Source organism: Leptosomus discolor, chromosome 8, assembly GCF_034619465.1.
Source record: "Leptosomus discolor isolate bLepDis1 chromosome 8, bLepDis1.hap2, whole genome shotgun sequence".
Classification (NCBI taxonomy): domain Eukaryota; kingdom Metazoa; phylum Chordata; class Aves; order Leptosomiformes; family Leptosomidae; genus Leptosomus; species Leptosomus discolor.
Window position 1 is genome coordinate 5,263,657 of NC_141398.1, and position 21,419 is coordinate 5,285,075.

Consider the following 21,419-nt stretch of genomic DNA (forward strand, 5'->3'; position numbering starts at 1 on the left):
GGGCAGTCCCTGGAGGAGCTGCTGGTCTTAGGATGGGGTGAATTCGGCTTGTTCTGGAGCAGTCCCAGCTGCAGTATAGTGGTCCTTCATTGTAGTCTTTCACGTCTCCCTTAACTGTTTCTCATAGGCCCGTTCGTCTGTAAAGGCTACAACTCTGGGGCAGAACGTGTTAAATCTGTCAATCATCTATTGTTATAGCAGTGATTTTTTTTCTGGCGTATTAAACTTCTGGGGCAGTTTGTCAGGAGAACAGACAATATTGGCAGATATTAGTCACTGCTTTTTTGTTAGCTGTAGATGGTAAATAATTGTAGATCTGTATTGTCTTATGTTGATTATTGTAACGGTTTACGTATGTCTGTGGATCTCAGTGAAGTGCAGATGTCTTCCTGCGTTGGTTTTTTTCTGATCCCTTTGATGTAACAATGAACGGAGTTGTAGTTATTCTAGGGTGTAATTTTGTCTCTATTGCTTTCTGGTGGCTGTGTGATCATCCCTCTTTGTTGGCTTTCCAGTTTAGAAAACCAGGAATCCAGAAAGTGGTGGGAAGGGGGAGGCTCTTAAAAGATTTGTACCACTGGGTACATTTAAACAGGTATTCAAGCATCCTTTGAACAGGTTTGCACGCTGTTTCTGGTCACTTTAGTGGTATGCTGCTTTCCTAAGTATCACACAAACTGTACTGTTTAAGCCAAAGAAGACCTTGAGAACTATGCTGTAGAAATGGGTGCACTTCCAGTTCTTAATAACTCACCGACTACAGAATATCCGTGGCATAACTGAAGATGTGCTTTCAATTTATCTTTTTAGGTTTGTAAGGTTCCATGTATGAGCTCTATAAGTCTTCAGTCACACTATCGTGGTGCAAAGCATAGAAAGGTAATCTTTTTTCCATGTTAAGTGTGTATGCAAACTTAATCGTAAATCTGGGATTCTTGTTAAGTTCAGTAATTGGTTTCATATGGCTTCAAGTGCTTATCTAACTTATTGGTAGATCTGTAACAGTAATTTGCCTGAAAAATCCCAAATGAAAGATGAGGTGGGAGTCTCACAACTCTGTTGTACAGCGTGTAACTTGAAAGGTGAACCGACCCTAAAGGTAACCGCGTGTTGATTGTGACATTGACATTTGGATTACGTGGAAGCTCCCGATGGTGGAAGAATGCAAACTTCTGGTTTTGGATAGGGTTGGTAAAAGTACTGCTCTGTGTTCCAAGTCTGCATAACTCACCTGTGCTTTGAACAAAACTACCTTGTCACTTTGGTAACATCAATTCCGATTTCCCGCAGGAGGTACGTAGGCTTAACTACCAAGTCCTGTGGTTCTGTTTGAAGCACCTCAATAGCAACCTCCTGCTTTACTGCCTCTGCTTGTTTGGTGCTTAAATTATTTACACGACGTTCTGTGAGGATGTGTTTAGAAATGACGCTTTTTTATATGTTGTTTGACTGAACCTTCGGCTGTTGGGGATTATCTTTTGGTTGAAACTCTGCGTTCTCGGTCTGTAAAGTTGAGACGTGCTCAGTTGTCCGTACTTCCTTCCCTCTGTTACTTGTGATTGCTGTCACCAGATTGTATTGTTGTGGCACTGAAGTGCCTGCTTTACTGTTTTCTTAATGGCATTTTATTCTTCCTGGAACACTCAAGACTAAACTGCAATACTCTCCCTGTCGGTGCTTGTGTGCCCCTTTTCTTTCAGTTGTAGATGAGCAGCATCTCCCCACCTTTTGGTTTTCAAGACAGATTAGTGGTATTTTGTTACCTGTTTGCTGATCCCTTTGATAGCGTTGACTCTTACTTGAGTCAGTGTCTCCACTTTCTCCAAATACTTTTTTTTTTTTCCCCACCAGGATTCAGTCTTCTTGTTCCCTGTTGATCCAGTAGAAGTGCACAGTACTGTGGTATTTTTCATGTCCTCCAAAATGTTCTTGCTGATGCAAGGAGTTCCTTTGGTTTTGTGGTTGTTTCTTTTTATTTCCTGGCTAAACTTCATAGCAATCCAATTATTGCTGTTTCCCCCTTTTAAAGTGGAAAAACGAATGACTATTGTATTAGAAAATCTGTATGTAGTTCTCCCTCCGTTTCACTCTTGGAAATCAGCGTAGGCTGGGCTATGTCTGTCAGACTTTGAGATAATGAAGGACTGCAAACTGATAGTGAACAGGAATTGGGCTGGTTGAAAACTGGAGCCTGGATAGATGTTAAATGCTAGTGCTGGTGTGCAGAGTCCTGGTGAGCCGCATGACTGCATTTCTGTAGGAATAACTCTCCCAAGATCACATCCTCATTGTTTTCAATTACCTCTAATTCCTCACTTTAAATTATGAAATCTGTTGTGTGTTTTGGCAGAAGATCAGAATTCATTGAGTTCCCTCAAGAAGTTCTTGTATCACCGTAGAAGTCCTCAGCTTCTTTTCCTTTTCAATACAGGCTAGGTATTGATAGCGGATAGCTCTTTGTTCCTTGCTAGAGGAGTTCCTGCTCAAAATAATACCCAAGGATGTCCTGGCAGCATAACAAAATGAAGAGAAGGTGGTAGTTCTTTACCTACATAGTAACACTGGCCAACCCACCAGCTGTTTTTTATGATGTTAGTCCCATGACTTTTTTTTCTGAGCCACTCATTTGCTTTTAAAGTGGCATTGATAAAGGTACTTTGTGCTTGTCCTCCACCAGCAGAAGTTTCAAAACCACAAGAAATAGCCCTTCATCGGGAGAAGGACAGTCACTGGGAAAATTCTGAGAAACAAATGTAAACACTTGCTCTGTGTGTGAAATGATTGCCATTTCGTTGCCCTACACTGCCCATGGCTGTTCAAAGTGAAACGTGTTATTTTGAGCAGCGGCACTGGTAAAGCTTGGCTGTCTGACAGATTTGTAGGAACACTTCAGCTGACTTTGTGTACGTGGTTCTTGTATCCCTCTTTCTCGGTCACGTGGGTAGTTTGGTGATTTTTGGATAGGTACATAAGATATTTATCTAGGTGACTTCTGCATACCTTTGTGTCATCTCTGTATGTTGATTGATTTGTTCACCCACAAATCAGTACCATTGACTCCTAAACAATAGCATCAGAACGCATAATTTCTTTGAAAGAGGCCACTTCCCAAACATCCAGGCGTACTTCTTAGGTACATTGTGTCGAATGCATTGCTTCCATAAAACGAGGGAGATTTTTATTAGTGGCCTATGTGTAATGAGAGAATTAAGGTGACTTTTTTTTTTTTTATTAGGAAATCAAATTCATACCTGCCCCTCTTCTCAGACTCCAGGAATACTGCTTTTGATGAGCTAAAGATTTTTAGGATGTTTTTCCTGTACTGACTCTCAGTTTGGGTGTTTGAATTGACAGTGCCCAGATCATTTGCTGCTGGTGGGGGAAAATGTGGATAGTATCTGTCTCTCTGTGGCAGCTTAGGCAGACTACCCAGATTCGTTACAAGTTGGACAGAAGTTTTACCCAGAATATTTTGTTACTTGTCAAACTAAAAGAGGATAAGCATATACCTAAAGCCTTGTGGAATTCCTCTGACTGTGTTGGAGGCTAAAAATTTGGTGCATTAAGCTGAGACTATGTTCTTAAGATAAAGTGAGTCCTGAGTTGTATTTTTATTTGTATATTTGCAGGCTTAATGCTCTGTAACCCTGGATTGATGTGATTGATTTCAAGGGATAGAAATAGACTGGATGACCTATTGCATCATAAATAGAAGTAATTGAAAATTATTTCAAGCAAATGGTTAGTCAGTGCAATAACTTTCTTCCTGGTTTGTTACTAGATTAGGTTTTTTTTTTTTTCTGAAGCCTTTTCCATTTGCACTTTGAAAGTTATGTGAATATTTTTTTTCCCAGACAAGTCTCAGAGTAGTCGCTTTAGTCAAAAGTTGTCTAATTAGATAAAATTGTTGCCACTTGCAGTCCATGATATATGAAACATAAGCATAGACTTTCTCGAGTCTTTGAATGCTTAATTTACAAAATATCAGGTGACATTTTAATCCTGTATGGTGTACTGCGTTAGAGTTCATGTAGTTGCTGTCTGTGAGAACTGATTCTTTGTTGTGCCAAGAATTTTTATTTCTCACTGACTTTGCTGTTCATGACTATGGTGCTCTCTATGTCCTTGAACTGGAGCCTGAGCAATAAGCAGAACACCCATCTCATTTTTTTCTAGTGCTGATAATTCTTGAGGTCAAAGCCCTGTAAGAAGTACTGGTGGACAACAGGCAGTGGGGTTGGGATGACCACACATGAGGCTGTGTCTGTCCTGTGCGTTGAGTGCCTTGTGACCTCTGCGTAGTTGCACACTGATGGGTTTTGTGGTTTTGTTGAACAAAATAGCATTCATACATGTGCATCTAGTTCTTGGCTCTTTGGAAGTGGAATTGGCTTGTATGATATACTTGGAATTGACCGTTATCTTTAGCCATTATGGTAAAACGGCTAGAAAACAGTATTTGTGTAAGTTTTCTAATGTTTTTCATTGAACCAAGGCTATAAGAGTAATGGAGGATATAATGCACGGGAGCTGGGTTTGTTTGGGGTTTTTTGACAGCTGAGTGAAAAGCTAGGCCTTTTGAGGGAGCAGTCCCCAGATAAAATATAAATATACCTCCTGTGCATATACCTGGAACACGGGGGTATGGGATACATTTTATTCTGGTTTTGCAGATATGCCTTACCTTTATAGCTTCGTTTGCTAGAGAGGAAATCCTCGAGCGGAATGTCTTTTCTCCCTATGTTTTGAGCAGCCCTTTGCAGGTATGGCACCAGCAGAAGAGTGTTGCCTCTTCTGTGAACTGTTTTTGGAGCGCAGCTGAAGATTGTTCTGGGTCTATCAAGGATTCAAGGCTCCTTGCCCTCCCTTCATATCTAGGGATAGATAGGGTAGAAAGGCCTACAGTGTTCCAAAAGGAGAGGAATCTGCTTTCAGGACTCCGCAACCTCATTAGAAATGTGGAATGTTCAGATCTGTGAAGAGAGTTGTTAGTTTTTTTTGTCTTCACCGTTTCAGTGTTCTCATTTCTGCGATACCTCTTGCCCCTGGTTGTCACACATCAGGACCTGTGGTTGAAAATACCTGGTGTACAGGCAACTTTGCTGTCCTTCCGTACGGAGTTAAAATCAACCGTGCTGGAAAAGCATTTTAATGGGACACTTTTGTGTTGATCCTTGGAATGTTAACATAGCTAGGCTTCAGTTACGGGAAGGTTGCTTTGCTGTTGCATTGTTTCTGTTGGGACTCAAGAAGTACGCTGTTATGTTCTGCAGCTTATCTTCATGATCCGAAAAGGCTTAAACCATAGAGCTTTTCTTTTGCAAAAAAACCTTGATTTGCTTAGGGTGAGCTTGAAGAAATAAAATAAATAGTATTTCTGTGTATGGGCTGCTAACGTCTAGCTGATATGATTTCAAAGGTGCATATATTTAGGAACAGCTAAATTGTGTTTACATAACACATAACTATGCGTGTGAAACTTTTGTTAGATAACCTGTGAACTTGAATTGTGTGGAAAACTAATTTGTGCAGTAGCTCTTGCAGATTACAAACGTGGGAGGTTTGGACTCTAAAAACCAGCAGTTTTTGAGTTTTGGCTTCTCAAAGTTAGACGCTTTTTTAAAAGTTACCGTAACTTTTCATAGCCTTAGCTTAAAAACAGCTGTTGCAGCTTGCTTGCCACGCATGAGCTAGGAGAGAGAATAAGTTTCTTACCTAATGTGTGAGAATCTTAATTCCTGATGTAGTTTTGTTGGCTTTTTTTTTTTTTTTTTTTGCTTCCTGGTTTTTGTATTTTTTTTCCCCTAAAGAAAACTTAAGAAGGGGTCACAAGTAAAATGGACCCACCAGCTTCAGTTGTAGAACTCCATTTCTAATATTAACAAAAGCAGCAATCCAAGTGCGGTCAAAGTTGGTTGTCCGAAAATGGTCAGGAAGAAATTCTCTTGGAGCAGCAGTTCACAGTTGCTGATGTTTTCTACAATTGTCTGAAAAGTGAATTGGCAACTGTTTGCTGTAAAAACTCTGTAGGATGGCAAGTAACGAAAACCTTGCGGCAGCACAACTGCAGGGAAGACGGCGTCTGTATTCTAAGCTTATAAAGTCCTGCTGAGCTCATGCAGCACCACCCACTATCTGTGGTGATACTGGGACTTAGGTAACTTCCTTTTTTGTAACTGCCATGGAAGAACAGCTATTTGGCTTCTGAAACAATTAACTGTTGCGTCAGTCTTGCTTCCTCCTGAATTGTCATTTGTCGTGCAGCATCTCTGCCGTGCCGCTGAATAACTGAAAATAGAGCACTCGAGTCCGTGGACTGCTCTGGGCAGACAGCAGAGTAGCCACGGTTATTGTTTCCTTCTTGTCAATGGCAAGTTTGTGTTTATTTGCCAAAAAGCTCTCAAAATGAGTCAGGATCATTTTAGCCATGTTCTGAAATTTAAGTTCGTCTTTTCCTTAGATTCTGCAGAAAAGCAGTCTGTTCTGGATTCAGCTGATGAAAGCCACTTTGCCTGTTCTTCACGATACGAATGAACTGCCAGGAGATTTGGCTAGCCTTAAGGTTTAGCCAAATCCACGCAAAATGGTGGGGGAACTGCTTTTTGTTTGTTTTTCCTTTTGGGGCGAGTTTTCTTTTTCTTCTTTTCTTTGTTGGAACTCCAACTTTTGAAAACTTAGGAGCTGTAATCGTGCAGAACTCAAGGTTTTGTCTGGCATCCTTGACGTTGTGTTTCAAGCCGTGATCATCTCTTAAAATTTCGTTAATAACAGGGCTTTTCTTGAAATTAACCTTGTGTTAACTCTAAGTACACTTTTGTCAGTACTTCTGGCTTTTGCAGAAATACATAAAGGCTCCAATTTTTCCTATTTGATAATGGAAACTTTGGCCTGTAATGTAGTCACCTGCAAAGGCTTCTCAGGAAGTACAGGGGTTTTCCTTCAAATGGTGCAGCACATTAATTTCTCTTTCTTATTTTATTTTGGAATGACTTGCATCTTCGTAATTAAAGAAGGAGAAAGCCCTGAGACCCAAGACTGTCTATTGTAAGTATAACACTTTTTTTCTTTCCAGCTTCCTAGGATAGATATTGCTTGGGGATTTTATAATGTTTGTTGCTTTTCTAGTAGTTCAGGTATTTGCATTTACCAGATTTCTGTGTCTATACCTGTGTTTCTCTTTATATGCTGAGGTTTTTATCTAGTGAACTGCTGAGCATAGAAATATTTTGGAGCGTGAAACCTTCTTTATGCCTTTCCACATCTAAATATTTGTACACCTGTCTAGTAAAGGGATGGGTGGTCAGTATTTTAGTTTCTTACTTTCCCAGGTTAATCACTCTCCCACTTGTCTGTCAGCTTTATGCACTCACTGCTAAGCTTCAGGCAGTGTGCGGAGGAGCTGAATCAGCAGGCTAACACAGCAGTGTTGCAGCTGCCGCTCTACCGGTGCTGGAATTGGTTAGCTGCATCCCAGGTATGTTCTGCCTCTCTTTGTTGTAGTGGACTTGGAGTAGCAAAGACCTGTTCAAGGTAAACTCAGTTGTTGGGGTATCTTTTCCCCCAGAAACCAGGAACGTGAATCCAGACTGTTGTATGTCGATGAAAGTAAGAGTTGCAGTGAAAGGCTGAAAACGTGGGATATGACTGGCTCACAGTGGAAATGGAAATGTTGTTGTGAAGGCACTGATGGTGACGTACAAGACTTTTAAAGTACAGGAAGCAGAGAATGTTGGCAGCTACGGGAATACTGATAAAAACCAATGAGAAGATGAAAAACCAAAATGGCTCTGCCGCCAGTCATCACAAGAAAAGCAGCCTTTCAGTTCTACTTTGTGTTCTTAGCCTGTTCCCCTAAGAAACAAGGCTTACATTCTGCCTTTGTCATCTGTTCCCCAGTATCTTTTGAACATCTTGCCCTTTTTGAACGAAGTTTATCAAGGGTTCCTGAAAATACACCTCTGCACAGAGAAAAGAGACGGTGTCAGCCCTCTTCTGAGGGAAGTGCTGCAGGATGAGCTCACCACTTACTGGACTCTGAAGAATCAACACAAGAGAAGAACTTAGAAAAGCACTGCTCAGAGTCTGTTTTCTAAGAGACTGGCTTTGTCAGCTGCTCTCATGGTTTGGTGTTGACAAGAGAATATCAGCGCAAGACATATCATTCAAGTTTGTGAACAATTATGAGACATTTTGCCTCAGCAGACACGCGTACTGCATGTGCAGATCTCTTCAGAAATACTAGTAATGAAGCTTCTTGAGAGAAGTTCTGAAAACATAGGTCTCCTCAAAGTCCAATGGATTCGAGCGATCCAAACTTGTATTTATACCTCAGCAGCAGATTTGTTTGGCTATGGGCTAGTGTTTTTAGTGGAAGGCAATTTCTAGAGATTTCTTTTTATTTCGTGTCAGGAACGATCATTAAAAGTAATACTTGTTAACTGAAGAGGTCCTTGCTTCAAGACCATAAAATCTTGTTTTGGGGCAGTAATGTGAAGGATGCATGGGACAGAAAGTGAGACTTGAATTCGAGGACAGCAGGTGTGGCAGCCAGGCTGTAGAAAGTGGGATACCAGGAGCCTGTTGCAAAGACCTACGCTTTCAGAAAACAATACTGCTTAAGGTACTACAAGCTCAGCGTTCCGTGGAGGATCCAGGTTAAGAACGTGTGCTTTTTATAAACACTGCATTTCTGGAAAGGTCAGAGATTAGATCTTTCAACTGCATTGTATCTTACAGAGCAAGAAGAGATAAGTTAAAATATCTGATTATTAAAGTGAAGACTCTAGACATGAAACTAAGCAAGTTCGAGCTAACTTCTGGAGGAGTCCCAGCATCACATGTCAGAAGCATTGCCAGATGTGCTTTAATCCAGAAAGCTCTGTGCCTCAGTAATCATTTTGAAGCAATCAACTTTTACTTCTAATATGAAATGATGATTTATACTATTGATGTCTCCTTTATTCTACTTTATCCATATTGAGTTCTGCTTCACTGTAGATCCAGATGTGGGAGGCCAATTTGCAAGCCACTGTTAGGGTTTGTTTGTCCAAAAGAGGCTGAAATTTGTCCTGATGAAGTTTATTTGTACATTTTAGTTGTGTTGGTTTTTTGCTTTTTACAAGTAGAACAACTTTCCACCTGATTAACTTTTCAAAGATGGCAATATCAGATTTCACTTTGGGAGCTGCAGGGCAGAATTACAGTATCGATATTCAAACTTCTCGAAACTTTCTCGTGGACATATTATCAGTTATACAAATAATTCTCCCTCAAGAGCCAGTAGATCCAGGAAATACTCTGTCACTGAGATACAAGAATAAATTATAAATTTGCTTGGCCTTTGTTTTTTCATTTTAAATAGTTGATGATTTTTTTTCCCCTGCAGTTTGTGGACATACAGTAAACATGAACACAATTTATACTGTGTAGTAAAGTCTTGTGAATGAGCATGGAAAGTATGGCTATTCTTAAATTAGGTGCACTATGTAAAGTATGAGCTTAGTATTATTTCACGATATAGATTAGAGATGCTTCTGTTATTGCTGCTGGATCTGCGGTCTTGTTCCAATGTTCATGTTATCAAATGCTCCAGTAAGAGTGAAATGTGGCAGCATGTTCACAGAGATGGAGTTCAAAGAGCCAGGAGCAAAAACGTCTGGATGTTGTCAAAGCAAAGGATGAGTTTTCTTGGCAATCACTTGGGACAAAACCTGACTAGTGTCTAAAATGTGCACTGCCTCAAGAAGAAGAGGTTCTTCAGAGGATGAGGTTGATGTATTTAAAATGTTTTACACCAACACCTGCAACTTCTTCCTCGCTGCAGAATTAAAAGAAAAGTTCCTTTGTCAGTAGGGAGAACGCCACCAATGCTGCTATCATTTGTAAACCAAAATTAAAGACAAATTCTTTGGATTCTGAGTGTTTTCAAATGGGACGTGCCATGTACAGTGTCCTCTCTGAACTCATCAAAAGTAACTGTTGATAATCCAGAAGTGATGAGCGGGAGTGACCTGACTGTTTAACTGTACAGTCTTGTTGGCTTTGAAGCCAGTTAAGTCAGGAAATGCATCTGTTCCCAGGTGATTGTGTTTGGAGGAGTACCACTTTCTGTCAGACAGACATCTGGACACGATGTGAGTTTCCATATGGCAGAACTATCAGCAAGTTATTTTTGTGGTAATGGCGGAATTGGATGTCTGAGGTGGTTTTTTTGCCTGCTCGCCAGCAGTTCAGAGGAGAGCAACTTAATGGAAGATGTGGGAAGAGAAGATGCTGAAGTTCTAGGACCTTAATAAGAGAGTTAAGTCAAAGCTCAGTCAAGTAAACAAACTTCATTCCTGTGATGTCTTTGCACAATGATATAATTGGACAGATGGAAGACTTCTTTCAGCTCTAGTTGAGGCAGTTGCACGTCTGTGTCCAGGAATAAGGAGGGGAGGAGACTGAACGTTGCTTTCTTTCCTGGGACCTTTTGGCCAAAACAGACAGAAGTTTGGAAAACTCTTTGCTTGGAGCAAGAGACATTAAGTGATGGGGGAATGCCAGTATACATGTTAGGCAAATGTTCCTGGGCAACAGCAAAATCCAGTGGTTTGCTACTAAAATGAGTCAGCTCGGGTGGGAGGTGTAGTATAGAGTAGGGGCCCTATTAAAGCCACTTCTGGGCTGCCTGGCTTTATTGGTAGAATTAATTTGGCACAGAGAGTAGATTAATGGAATCTTTTTTGTGTAGCCTATGGAATTTTTCTTGCATTACACGAAGAGGCAGGGTTAGCTTGCAGTACTTCTCTTACAACGATCCAAATGAAAAGTGAAGTTATGGGATGTTGTAGGTGTTTAGGTGTTTAGTTGCTGGATCTAGCAACCTGCGTCTACGTTCTTCAACTTAAAACCTTTAAGTAGCGCCAGGAGGAAAGAAATCTTCATGGTGGTTGTTCTGTAAAGCATGGAGTCAAGGGGAGGAATCGGATCTGAAGATAAGCTGCATTTATTTAACAGCACTGGCTGCAAGTTCTTCCTCCAGTGAGAGCACAAGTGTTCTGCCTTGGGTTCACTGGTGACAGCCTTATCAATATCCTGATCAGCATTTCAGCTTTATGATAGAAGATAAATGTATTTATTTGAACATGTTCCTCCTGTCAAGCAATGATTAGTATGCGTAAGGCTTTGGCGTGTGAAACTACTGCTAGATTTTTGAAGAAAGGAAACCTGGAAGTTCTTTTCCAAATTACAGACTAGAAGAGAAAATGTTCCTGAAACCATAATAAGCACTGCGAGTGAACACTACTCCTCTCCCCTTACCACCTCGCTCTTGAGGAGTTCTCCCACACAATGGAATATAGAGTCTTTGTCCACTTCACATCTTGTATTCAAAAGTGAATCTGAAGTGCTGGCTCCAGTACCAATTTTTTGCTGCTGAGTAACTGAGTTGACAATGTCTGAAACTGTCCTTAAATTTTGAATCATAGCTGGTTTATTTCTGGCAGTCATTAGGAATGTGTGTGCGTTACAAGTACATGTATAGATGTAAAAGGTGGAGAACAAAGAAGCGTGTTCAGCACCACGTCGTTGAACATTGAAAAGGAAGGGATTTTTTGTTGTTGCTGTTTGTACAGATAACTACTACCTGGAAAATATCCCTTACTAAATAAAATCATTGGTTGGAAGGGATTTTCTGACACTGATGAGGTGATTTCCTAACTTCCCGATTGAAGCAGGACTGCTGCTGGTTCTGGCTCAGCACTTGCTTACTGAAGCCTTGAAGATGTCCTAGGGCAGAGGGTCTGCTACCTGTGTTTGTCTGTAGTGGCTCCTCAGTTTTAAAGAGGAATTTTTTCTTAACATCTCATCTAAGCCTCCTAAGCAACTAATTCTGACTGCTACTTGTTATGCTTTTGTCACATCCTCAAAGAGTTTGGCTCGCCTTTGTAGCTGCTGTTCAGGGATCCGTGCTGCTAGATCTCCTCTTAGCCTCCACTTTACCAGACTAAACAAGCCCAGCTCCCAAACCTGTTCTCGTAAGTTATTTGCCCTGGGTTGTTTGTCTTGGTAGCCCTTCTGCTGGACCCTCTCTGGTTTCTCCACATCCCACTTGAACTGGAGAAGGATGGAACTAGGCAGCCTCACAAGTCCCAAATAACGGAGGATAAGCTATTCCGAAGTGTGCTGCCTGAGCAGTATCTCAGTATGGGGTTTGCCTGGTTTATGGGAGCTGTGCTTCGACCAATAGTCAGCTTAGAATTCTGTCATAACTATGAGGTTCTTTTTGACAGCGCAGCTGCTTAGTCACAGAATCACAGAGTGGTGGGGTTGGAAGGGACCTCTGGAGATCACCTGGTCCAACCCCCCTGCTAAAGCAGGGTCACCTACAGCAGGTCTCACAGGATCACATCCAGGCAGGTTTTGAATATCCCCAGAGAAGGAGACTCCCCAGCCTCCCTGGGCAGCCTGTTCCAGGGCTCTGCCACCCTCAGGGTAAAGAAGTTTTTCCTCATGTTGAGGCAGAACTTCCTGGGCTCCAGTTTGTGCCCGTTGCCCCTTGTCCTGTCGCTGGGCACCGCTGAGAAGAGCCTGGCCCTATCCTCTTGACACCCACCCATTAGATATTGATAAGTGTTGATAAGGTCCCCACTCAGCCTTCTCTTCTCCAGGCTAAAGAGCCCCAGGTCTCTCAGCCTTTCCTCGTAGGGGAGATGCTCCAGCCCCCTCATCATCTTCGTACCCCTCTGCTGGACTCTCTCCAGTAGTTCCCTGTCCCTCTTGAACTGAGGGGCCCAGAGCTGGACGCAGCACTCCAGGTGTGGCCTCACCAGGGCAGAGTAGAGGGGGAGGAGAACCTCCATTGACCTGCTGGCCATGTTCTTCTTAATGCAGCCCAGGAGACCATTGGCCTTCTTGTGAACAGGATTATGTCAGCTGCAGAACTCAAACTTACTGCGTTTCTTGAGGTTTCTTTAATCCTTAATGTTCCCAAGGTCCTGCTCAACTGAAGCTGTGACATCGGTTGTATCCCCGAAGTTACTGTTGTCTGTGAATTTGCCGAGGGTGCTCTCTGCGTCCTCAGCCAGGTCACTGCTGGTGAGGTTAATCGTTGTGGGCCCTGGAATCAGTCTTTGGGATACTCTGCTGCTTACTGAACACCAAGAGGCTGGGCTGCTGGTTGTTACCCCTTGAGCCTGGTTGTCCAGCTGATTTTCAGCTCACTGGCCTGCCCTGCGTGCTTTAAGGGGAAATACTGTTGTGTTTTGAGATGCTTAAGGAATATAACTTAGATTATTAATAGCATTACAAAGCCACGTGGCTAGTAAATGTGAATTAAATGTTAGCCTCGAAACCTGCTGCGCTGAATGGGAGAGTGTCTTCAAGATCATAATTGCTTTGCTAAATGCCTTTTTTTAAATAATTTTTTTTTTTTTTTTTTTAATTAAAACAAAAGGTTTCAAACTTCCAAACTGCTACCTTCAGTGATAGTAGCAGCTACAACTTTGTTTTTAACTTGACCATATTTGTAAACCTCAACCATGTTAAGGCAGACTGCACTGTGAACTCTTTCTGGTGCAATTCTCTGCAAATACAATTTATTCCTAGAAGTAAACCGAAAATAAAGCACTAAAACCCTTATTTCACAGGTACCTATTTGTGTTATTTAGCATTTGGCGATGTTAGTCTGCAGATGCTGGACCTGGAATCTAACTTGGGCTTCAGACATGAATTGAACAACTCTGGAATTAAGTAGGTTTTGTACTTGCAGGGTACCTGGAGATCTTTTGTTCGTGCTACCGGAGAGTTTAAAGCTTTTTACTGAAAAAGACGGATAATTTATTATAAGAAATCAAGGGAACTATGCTTTCTCGTACCCCTCCCTTATGTTAATATTGCAGAGTTGTTTGCAAAATGTTTACAACTTCGATACGTAAGTCTTACTGCCTGTCTTGTGCGGAAGGAGTAGAAGACCGTTGATGTATATGTGTTGCATTTGCCATGACTATGGAAAACTTCTTCACTTCAAAAATAGGAATGACATGGGCAAATACATAGTTTAACTTAAGCTTTCACTTTTTCTGGTAAATCATGTCACCTTGTTTTAGTCTTGAATCCTGCCCCTTACAGAAGACTGACAGCATCGGTAAAGCGTACTTGTGGTGTGGCTGTGGATTTGAGGGAAGAGTGGGACAGGGGAAAGAAGTTCCAAAGGAAGGGAGGGGAAGTACCTTTACAAAAGCACATCTAAAAATTCACTCCAAAGAATATATACAGAACCCTGTGTAAAAGAATGCAGTTTAATGACTTTATGAATTGTCTGTGGGACGGTGTTTAGGCTCTGAATGTTTAGACCAGAAGTTTTTTGTCAGGTACCTGTTAAACAGATTGACTGCCGTGCACGATACTGAACAGTTAAAATAATTGAAACAACTAGGCAGTATGAAAAGCACTTAAAAATTAAATAAAAATGGAATATTCTATGGTTCTGTGGCATTCATGTGTTTGTATAGATTATGTTGGTGGGGAAGGAGAGTGGAAGTGAAGGCTTTTTCTTACTTAGAGCAGTAGAGTTACAATGGGAAAGCGTACCAAGATGGAATACTGCTATTACTGAGCCTATATTAAACTGTGAAATGAAGATAACTCTTCAATTCTCTAACTTGTTTGGGTGATTTACTAGGTACTTAATAAAAGCCAATGAGAAGAAGTAGTCTGACTGTTGAACTATTATCCTAGGTCCTCCAGCTCCAGTCCGAACTCCGCTGAAGTATGAAACGCAGAGACCAGGTAGCTGAATGTCAATGAGCTAATGTCCTCTTCAGGTGCAACTTTGAATTCAGTGGGTTTGTTTTAATGATGACCAAGGCAGGTAGTTGATCATGGTTTAGGAGAAAGCAATGCAAGTTACCAAGCATTTGAACCATTTCTTTTCCTTAATTTATGAAAGAAAAGATCTTGGGAGAATGTGAAATTACGAGTATTTTCACAGGGAGACTTTCAAACTGGAGACATAGCTTCTGTCTTCCTGATTATCTGCTAACATCTGATATCCATGAATCTAGCTCATGGCTTTTTAAGCTGCTGAAGCTTTCAAAAGAAAATTTTGCGGCACGCATGTGTGTACACACGTGGTACAGTGAAAGTTTGACAAAAGAAAAGCACGTTAAACCAAGAACAGCATGGGTTGTTTATTATCAAGATGATACTAGGACAAGAATATTTAGTTGTATGTTAGGAAGCAAAAAGAAAATGCCCATTGCCCTCTAGAGACCTTTAACTTTTTTCTGCGTGGAGCTTTCCATGTTAAGCCCAAAAGACCCCATGCCTTTCACTGCCAGCTTGGGAACAGCTGGCTCACACCGAGAGCTCCTGCCTGGGCACACAAATGCATGAGAACTGCTTAACACTGTTAAGTCTTGGTAAAAGTCTGTCTCTGGAGATTCATTACGTGGCACCAACTTGTTACATGTCAACTCTACTGCTCCATGTCACCTCAGACAAAAAAAACAAATCAACAGAGGACGATTTTAACAAGACTGTGAAGTTCTGGTGGGAATGGGCCACTCCGTTCCTGTGGAAGGAAGTGTCCCAGCTGGTATTTTCCACCACAGTTAAATTGCAAGAGGTTTTCCACATAAATTAGTGCTGGAACTTTGTGATTATTGTTTTGTGTGTGTGTGTGTGTGTGTGTATGCAGCCCTGGAGCTTGACTTGATGGCGGCACAAGCATATTCCTAATGGAATGAATATTTACAAAAAAGCACAGAATTCCCTGTCTTTCTGAAGGATTTTTTTTTTTTTTAAAGCCATAACTTGGCATCCTAGGGGGAAAGAATACAGTACCAGTTCAGTGCTTGTGGTATTTCTTCTTGTTTGCTGCAATTTGAAGAAACTAGCCGTGTTTGAGTCTTGCAAAGTTCATCAGCAAGTTAAAATACAGCTGTATGTAATTAGGAAGATGAGTTCTCTTTCTGAACATTTTTTTCTCAGATTAAAAATACGTATTAGAACAACTTCAGCATGCTGGCCAACACTTGAGTGCACTTAATGCCTCTGTGAGATTGTTTTGTGGATACATTTAGCTGAACACTGCTAGTGCTCTGAGTTGCCCAGGAATGCTTCAGAAGGGTTTTAGGCAGTGCAAAAACCAAGCTGTGAGGAGCAAGATACAGCCCTGGTGGAACCACTGCTAGTTCAGTGGTTCCTGAGCATACAAGCCGTGGTTGTGCAGCTTCTGGTCTGCCCAGAGTACAAGAGGCATTCGTTGTTTTAGGGAACGATTGTGTGTTCTTTATTAGACTGGAGGCAATCTGTTTCCTGAACTTCAGGCTCCAAACAAGCAGCCTCAGTATGCTGAAACTGCTTAAAGGTCATCAAAATTGTATGCAAACTGTCTGATGTGTAATATCTCCTTGTGTGTGTATTTTTTACTTTAGTGAAGAGAGGACTCACAAAGGACATAACCTGTCTGAAGGATTTTATGAATGATCCCAAAAGAGAAGAACCTCTAGTTGGTATGTTTTTTGGTTTCGAAATTGTTTGTCTTTTGAGTTTGTGACCAAATTGCTCTTGTTTTGAAATAAAAAGTGGAATTTTAGATAGTTTCATTTTCTGTAAATGTATTGAATAATTTATGGGATATATCTTGTCTCTTGTACCTTTTAAAGTTTAGCTTACTACACTGAGTACTATACAGGCCACCTCTTTTATACACCTTAATTGTTAAGACAACACATTCCTGAAGGAACCATCTTAGTAAAGAAGGTTTTCACAGATCACAGAATGGTTGGGGTTGGAGGGCACCTCCAGAGGTCATCTAGTCTTAACCCTCTGCTCCAGCAGGGTCACCCAGAGCAGTTGCCCAGGACCATGTCCGGTGGCTTTTGAACATCTCCAAGGTGGGAGACTCCACGACCTCTCGGGGAAACCGGTGATGGTGCTCAGTCACCCTCGCAGGCAAAAGTGTTTCCTGATGTTCAGACAGCGTCTCCTGTGCTCCAGTTCCTGCCTGTTGCCTCTTGTCCTGTCACTGGGCACCACTGGAAAGAGCCTGGCTTCCTCTTCTTTACACCCACCCTTCAGGTATTTGTACACGCTGATGAGATCCCCTCTGAGCCTTCTCTTCTCCAGCCTAAACAGGCCCAGCTGTCTCAGCGTTTCCCCATAGAAGAGGTTCTCCAGTGCCTTCATCATCTTCATGGCCCTCTGTATGTCCACGTCTCTTGTAATGGGCAGCCTAGAACTGCACACAGCACTCCAGGCATGGCCCTCCTGGTGCTGAGTGGAGAGACTGGATCATCTCCTTCAGCCTGCTGTCAACGCTTCTCCTCCTGCAGCCCAAGATACCGTTAGCCTTCTTGGCCACATTGCTGGCTCCTCTTCAGCTTGGTGTCCGCCCAGGTCCTTTCCTGCCAAGCCACTTTCCAGCTGCTCAGCCCCCAGTATGTACTGGTACCTGGGCTCGTTCCTCCCCAGGTGCAGGACTTTGCACTTCTCCTTGCCGAACTGCAGGAGGTTCCCGTCCGCCCATCTCTCCAGCCTGCTGAGGTCCCTCTGGCCGGCAGCACAACCCTCCGGGGTATCTGCCATCCCTCCCAGTTTTGTGTCATCAGCAAACTTGCTGAGGGTACGCTCTGCCCCGTCATCTGGATCATTAATGCGGACGTGAAACAGGACTGGACCCAGTATTGACCTACTGGCCTGCAACTGGACTTTGTGCCACTGGTGACTTGTCATCTGGTGATTCTTTGTGGGGTCTTTCTTGGTGGGATATACAGGTGTTTCTGTTTCATGAGATGTTTTTCCTCACTGTCTTCAGGAATACTAAAAGTAGTGAAATTAATTTTAAGGTTTTCTTTCTAATTGCTAGATGAGGCAGCCCTTAGGAGAGGCTAAGCAGTGCTGCTTGTCAGTGGCCTTCGTGTTCCTAGTATGTGCTGGTGGCCCAGAGAAATGTGTTCCCTGACGAAGAGCTAAGTAGCAGATTTCCTGGTCTTAGCAGAGGATTTCTCTGTTTAGTGAAGTCTCTTGCTGTTACTCTACGTACAGTATTAATATTAAAAAGCATAGCAATTTATTAGTATAAGCTTTTTTTAATAAGAAAAAGTGAATAGCAAAGCGTTCCTTTCTTGTATACTTAGTTCATTTGGTGATAGTTTATTTTCAGAGTTAAGATTTAGCAGTATAATGCTGTAGTGGGTGGGAGATGGAGTTGAATTTCTTTATGGCAGCCTGTATGTTTTGGGCTTGTGACTAAAACAGGGTTGATAACACGCCAGGGTTGATAACACGCCAGGATTTTGGCTGTTGCTGAGCAGTGCACAGCATGAAGACCCTCTTTTTTCCATTCTGGGTCCCCACCCCTCACCCCTTGAGTAGGCTGGGGGTGGTGGGCAAGGGACTGGGAGGGGGCACAGCTGAGACAGTGGACCCAAACTGGCCCAAAGGATATTCTCTGCTGCATAATGCCATGCTCAGCAATCACAATTGAGGTAAAGGAAGAAAAAGGGGTGGGGGTGGCAGGGTTTGGCTTCCAAGGTGGCCGTTCAGAGACTGGCTGGGTATTGGTCTGCTTGTGAGGAGGTGAGTTTCCTTCACCTGCTAAACTGTCTTTTTCTTGTTATTTTCTCCCTATCCTGCTGATGGGTGTGTACGGGAGTGAGCCAGCAGCTGTGCGGTGCTTGGCTGCTGGCTGGGGTCAACCCATCACGAATACACACTACTGGAAAGTATGATAATAGGGAACAGCTGCAGGTTTTCCCTATTTCTTTTAAGCTGCTTATAAACTTGTTACATTTAAGCTGTTCAGAGTAAAACTTCTCGTGCTAGGTATAAACCGCAAACTTCGACATTTCTGAATGCGTCCAAGGCGCAGTCTTTCAGCCATTTCTAGGAAAAATGAAGAAAAAATCCCATTTTCATTCCTGTAATTCTTAAACGTTCATGGAAGATTTTTAGATTGACAGACTCAGTTTTGTGAAGTGATTATTGTCTTTCCTACTTGTGCTTTGTGCTGCTCAGACACTGTCCCAGTTATGTTTGACTGAGTTGTTTAAATGCAGTTTTCTGAATCTAGACATTTGCGTGGCATTTCCTATTCTCATTCTCTTTTTCATATGCACTGCTCCATGACTTGTCTTACGTGGCTGTACTGAGTAGAAGGCTCTTTCTTAGTTTCCCGAAAATATCCCAGGCAGGAAAAAAGACACATGAAATATTTTCTTTTGCTGGGCTTGCAAATCTGCCCTAGATAGTGTTTTTCCTTTCAGAATAAAGTATTGTAAAGAGATAAATTTAACTGGTGTGGGTAATAAGTCCAAAGAACTGTTTGAAGTGATCCTGAAGAAGTGTTGGAATTCTGAAAATGGAATGCTTTTATTTATTCATTTTGGCTTTTAATGATCAACATTGAAGAGAAAACGCTTGATTATGGCAGTCTGTACTAAAATACAGGTATTTGTAACTCTTGCCCTTACAGGTTTAGAACATGTGGTTGAAATCAGGTTTGAAGGAAGGAAAGAGCCGCATTATGAGTGCAAGCTGTGCGGGTTTAACACAGAGATGTCACCTATGATAGAACATCTGAGTGGATATAAACACAGAAGAGCATACATCGTGAGTGATTTTGATGCATTTTGATCCAAGTTTCTTTATGATCCTGCTTTTTTTTTTTTTTTCCTAGAAATATTTACATCGAGTTTGAAGTTTAAACCCCCATATGGTAAATCTCTAGTGCTTGTGTGGTTGATTCTTCATGGTCAGATCAAGATGAATAGCTGTGAAGCTGTGAGCTATTGAGGAAGTGCGATCCAGAGGCCGTGTCTGTATCTGCTCAAAGTCTGTTCCTCAGCGTTTTGATTGCCTCCAGGATCAGGTTCCTAGAACGTTGTGGGGCTGCCTTATTCCTCAGCATGCCCGTACCGTTGGGGGATATGGTACAGAGCGTGTTACCTTTCGGTAGCAAGCTTTGCACAGATCCATTTTTTGTTTTGAAGAGTACTTAAGCAACTTTAACATTAAAATTTAATTAATTGTGTTACAGAGAAGAAACTAGCTCATAGTGTGGAAAATAAAATTTTCCAGTCTTTTGGAAGCTTGTCCAAAAGGTGAAATGTGCCAGTTTTTTAATATTGCAGTGAATTCTTCTATTGACCGTTTCAAGCTGTTCTTGTCAACAGTCTAAAGAATTTCCAGATAAAATGAAGAGAAGGACAACAGATGTAAAAGAATGCAAAGTGTCGTTTCTCAGGCGGATAGCAGGAGAGCTAGAGAAGACTGAAGGATTAAAAATGTATAAGGTATTTGGAAGTAAATATAAAGTATCTGGTAATGTGTCTTTTGTCAGTGCATTTCTATTTGACCTAGTAAATTTTAGAAGTACTGCTGGCAAAGCTGGTTAAACTTCTGTGTGTTTCTGGGAAGTGTAGTATTAAATTAAAGGCCATTTAGATGTGGTGCTTGGCGATAGGGTTTAGGGGTGTGGCTGGTAGAGTAGGGCTGATGGTTGGGCCTTGATGATCTCAGAAGTCTTTTCCAACCTGAATGAGTCTATGATTCTAAATCGAACTAAGGCTTAACTTGAAGTTCCTCTAAAAAACCTGGGGAAGAGAACAGCAGTATTGAAATTCATCTGAAAAAACAACGTTGTTGATTTTTAAGAAGTGAGTGGTTTTTTAGATAGAAAATGTCCAGCCTGAATTCAGTAGTTCACAAATTTTATTGCTTTACTTCAAGATTTTTGATTTTTGCAACTTAAATTTTCTCAAATGCAAGCAAATTTTCTCTCAAATTTCATTTCTATTTACAAGCTTATACATCTATAAAATTATGGGCTGCCCTGTGCTGGGATAAATAAACATACTTGTTCTGTTTCTAAAGGCAGTTGCAGTAGAGACTGTTTCATTGTTGTAAAATTTTAATCACCAAATCTAACATGAAACTCTTTCTGTTCCTAGATTGAAGGTTACGTAAGACCAAGCACCTCACGTAAGTCTGTGAATTACTGGAATATAATTGATATTTGGCCTGATTTGAAATAGTAGTTGAACTCAAAAGGGTTTGACTGATTTAAAACGTTGAACGTGTAACTGGACTTGGGCCTAGGCAGCCTGATCTCATCTGGAGGCTCCTCTTTGTCCAAGTGAGTGGAACTTCAGTCGTTGGCTGAGTAGGGTGAAGTTTCCAGCCTCTGAGTAGCGTTCCTTGTCTCCACCCATCTTCTTTTCAAACGGGGGAATTTGGAGGCTTACTGGAAGGACAGCACACATTGAATAATTCAAGGAAAATTATTCTAATTGTCAGTGTCCTCATCTCAGAGTTAATTGTTTGGTTTCTGTTACTTACCACCTCTCAGGCTGGACTAGATGACCTCCAGAGGTCCCTCCCAACCTAAACTTCGTAGTGATTCTATGATAGTGCCTGCAGAAGTCCCTCCCATC

At 41.7% G+C, this 21,419-nt stretch overlaps 1 protein-coding gene across 1 annotated transcript in view; it reads left to right on the plus strand.

The window, feature by feature from the left end:
- The window catches only part of LOC147414959 (uncharacterized), a 28,497-nt gene that overhangs the window by 223 nt on the left and 6,855 nt on the right, over window positions 1-21,419 (plus strand). The window contains exons 2-8 of the mRNA XM_086469411.1: window positions 811-879; window positions 7,011-7,044; window positions 14,719-14,769; window positions 16,419-16,496; window positions 19,460-19,596; window positions 20,160-20,279; window positions 20,937-20,967. Of these exons, the coding sequence (XP_086325537.1) occupies window positions 811-879; window positions 7,011-7,044; window positions 14,719-14,769; window positions 16,419-16,496; window positions 19,460-19,596; window positions 20,160-20,279; window positions 20,937-20,967 (520 nt within the window). The remainder of the gene's footprint in view (window positions 1-810; window positions 880-7,010; window positions 7,045-14,718; window positions 14,770-16,418; window positions 16,497-19,459; window positions 19,597-20,159; window positions 20,280-20,936; window positions 20,968-21,419) is intronic.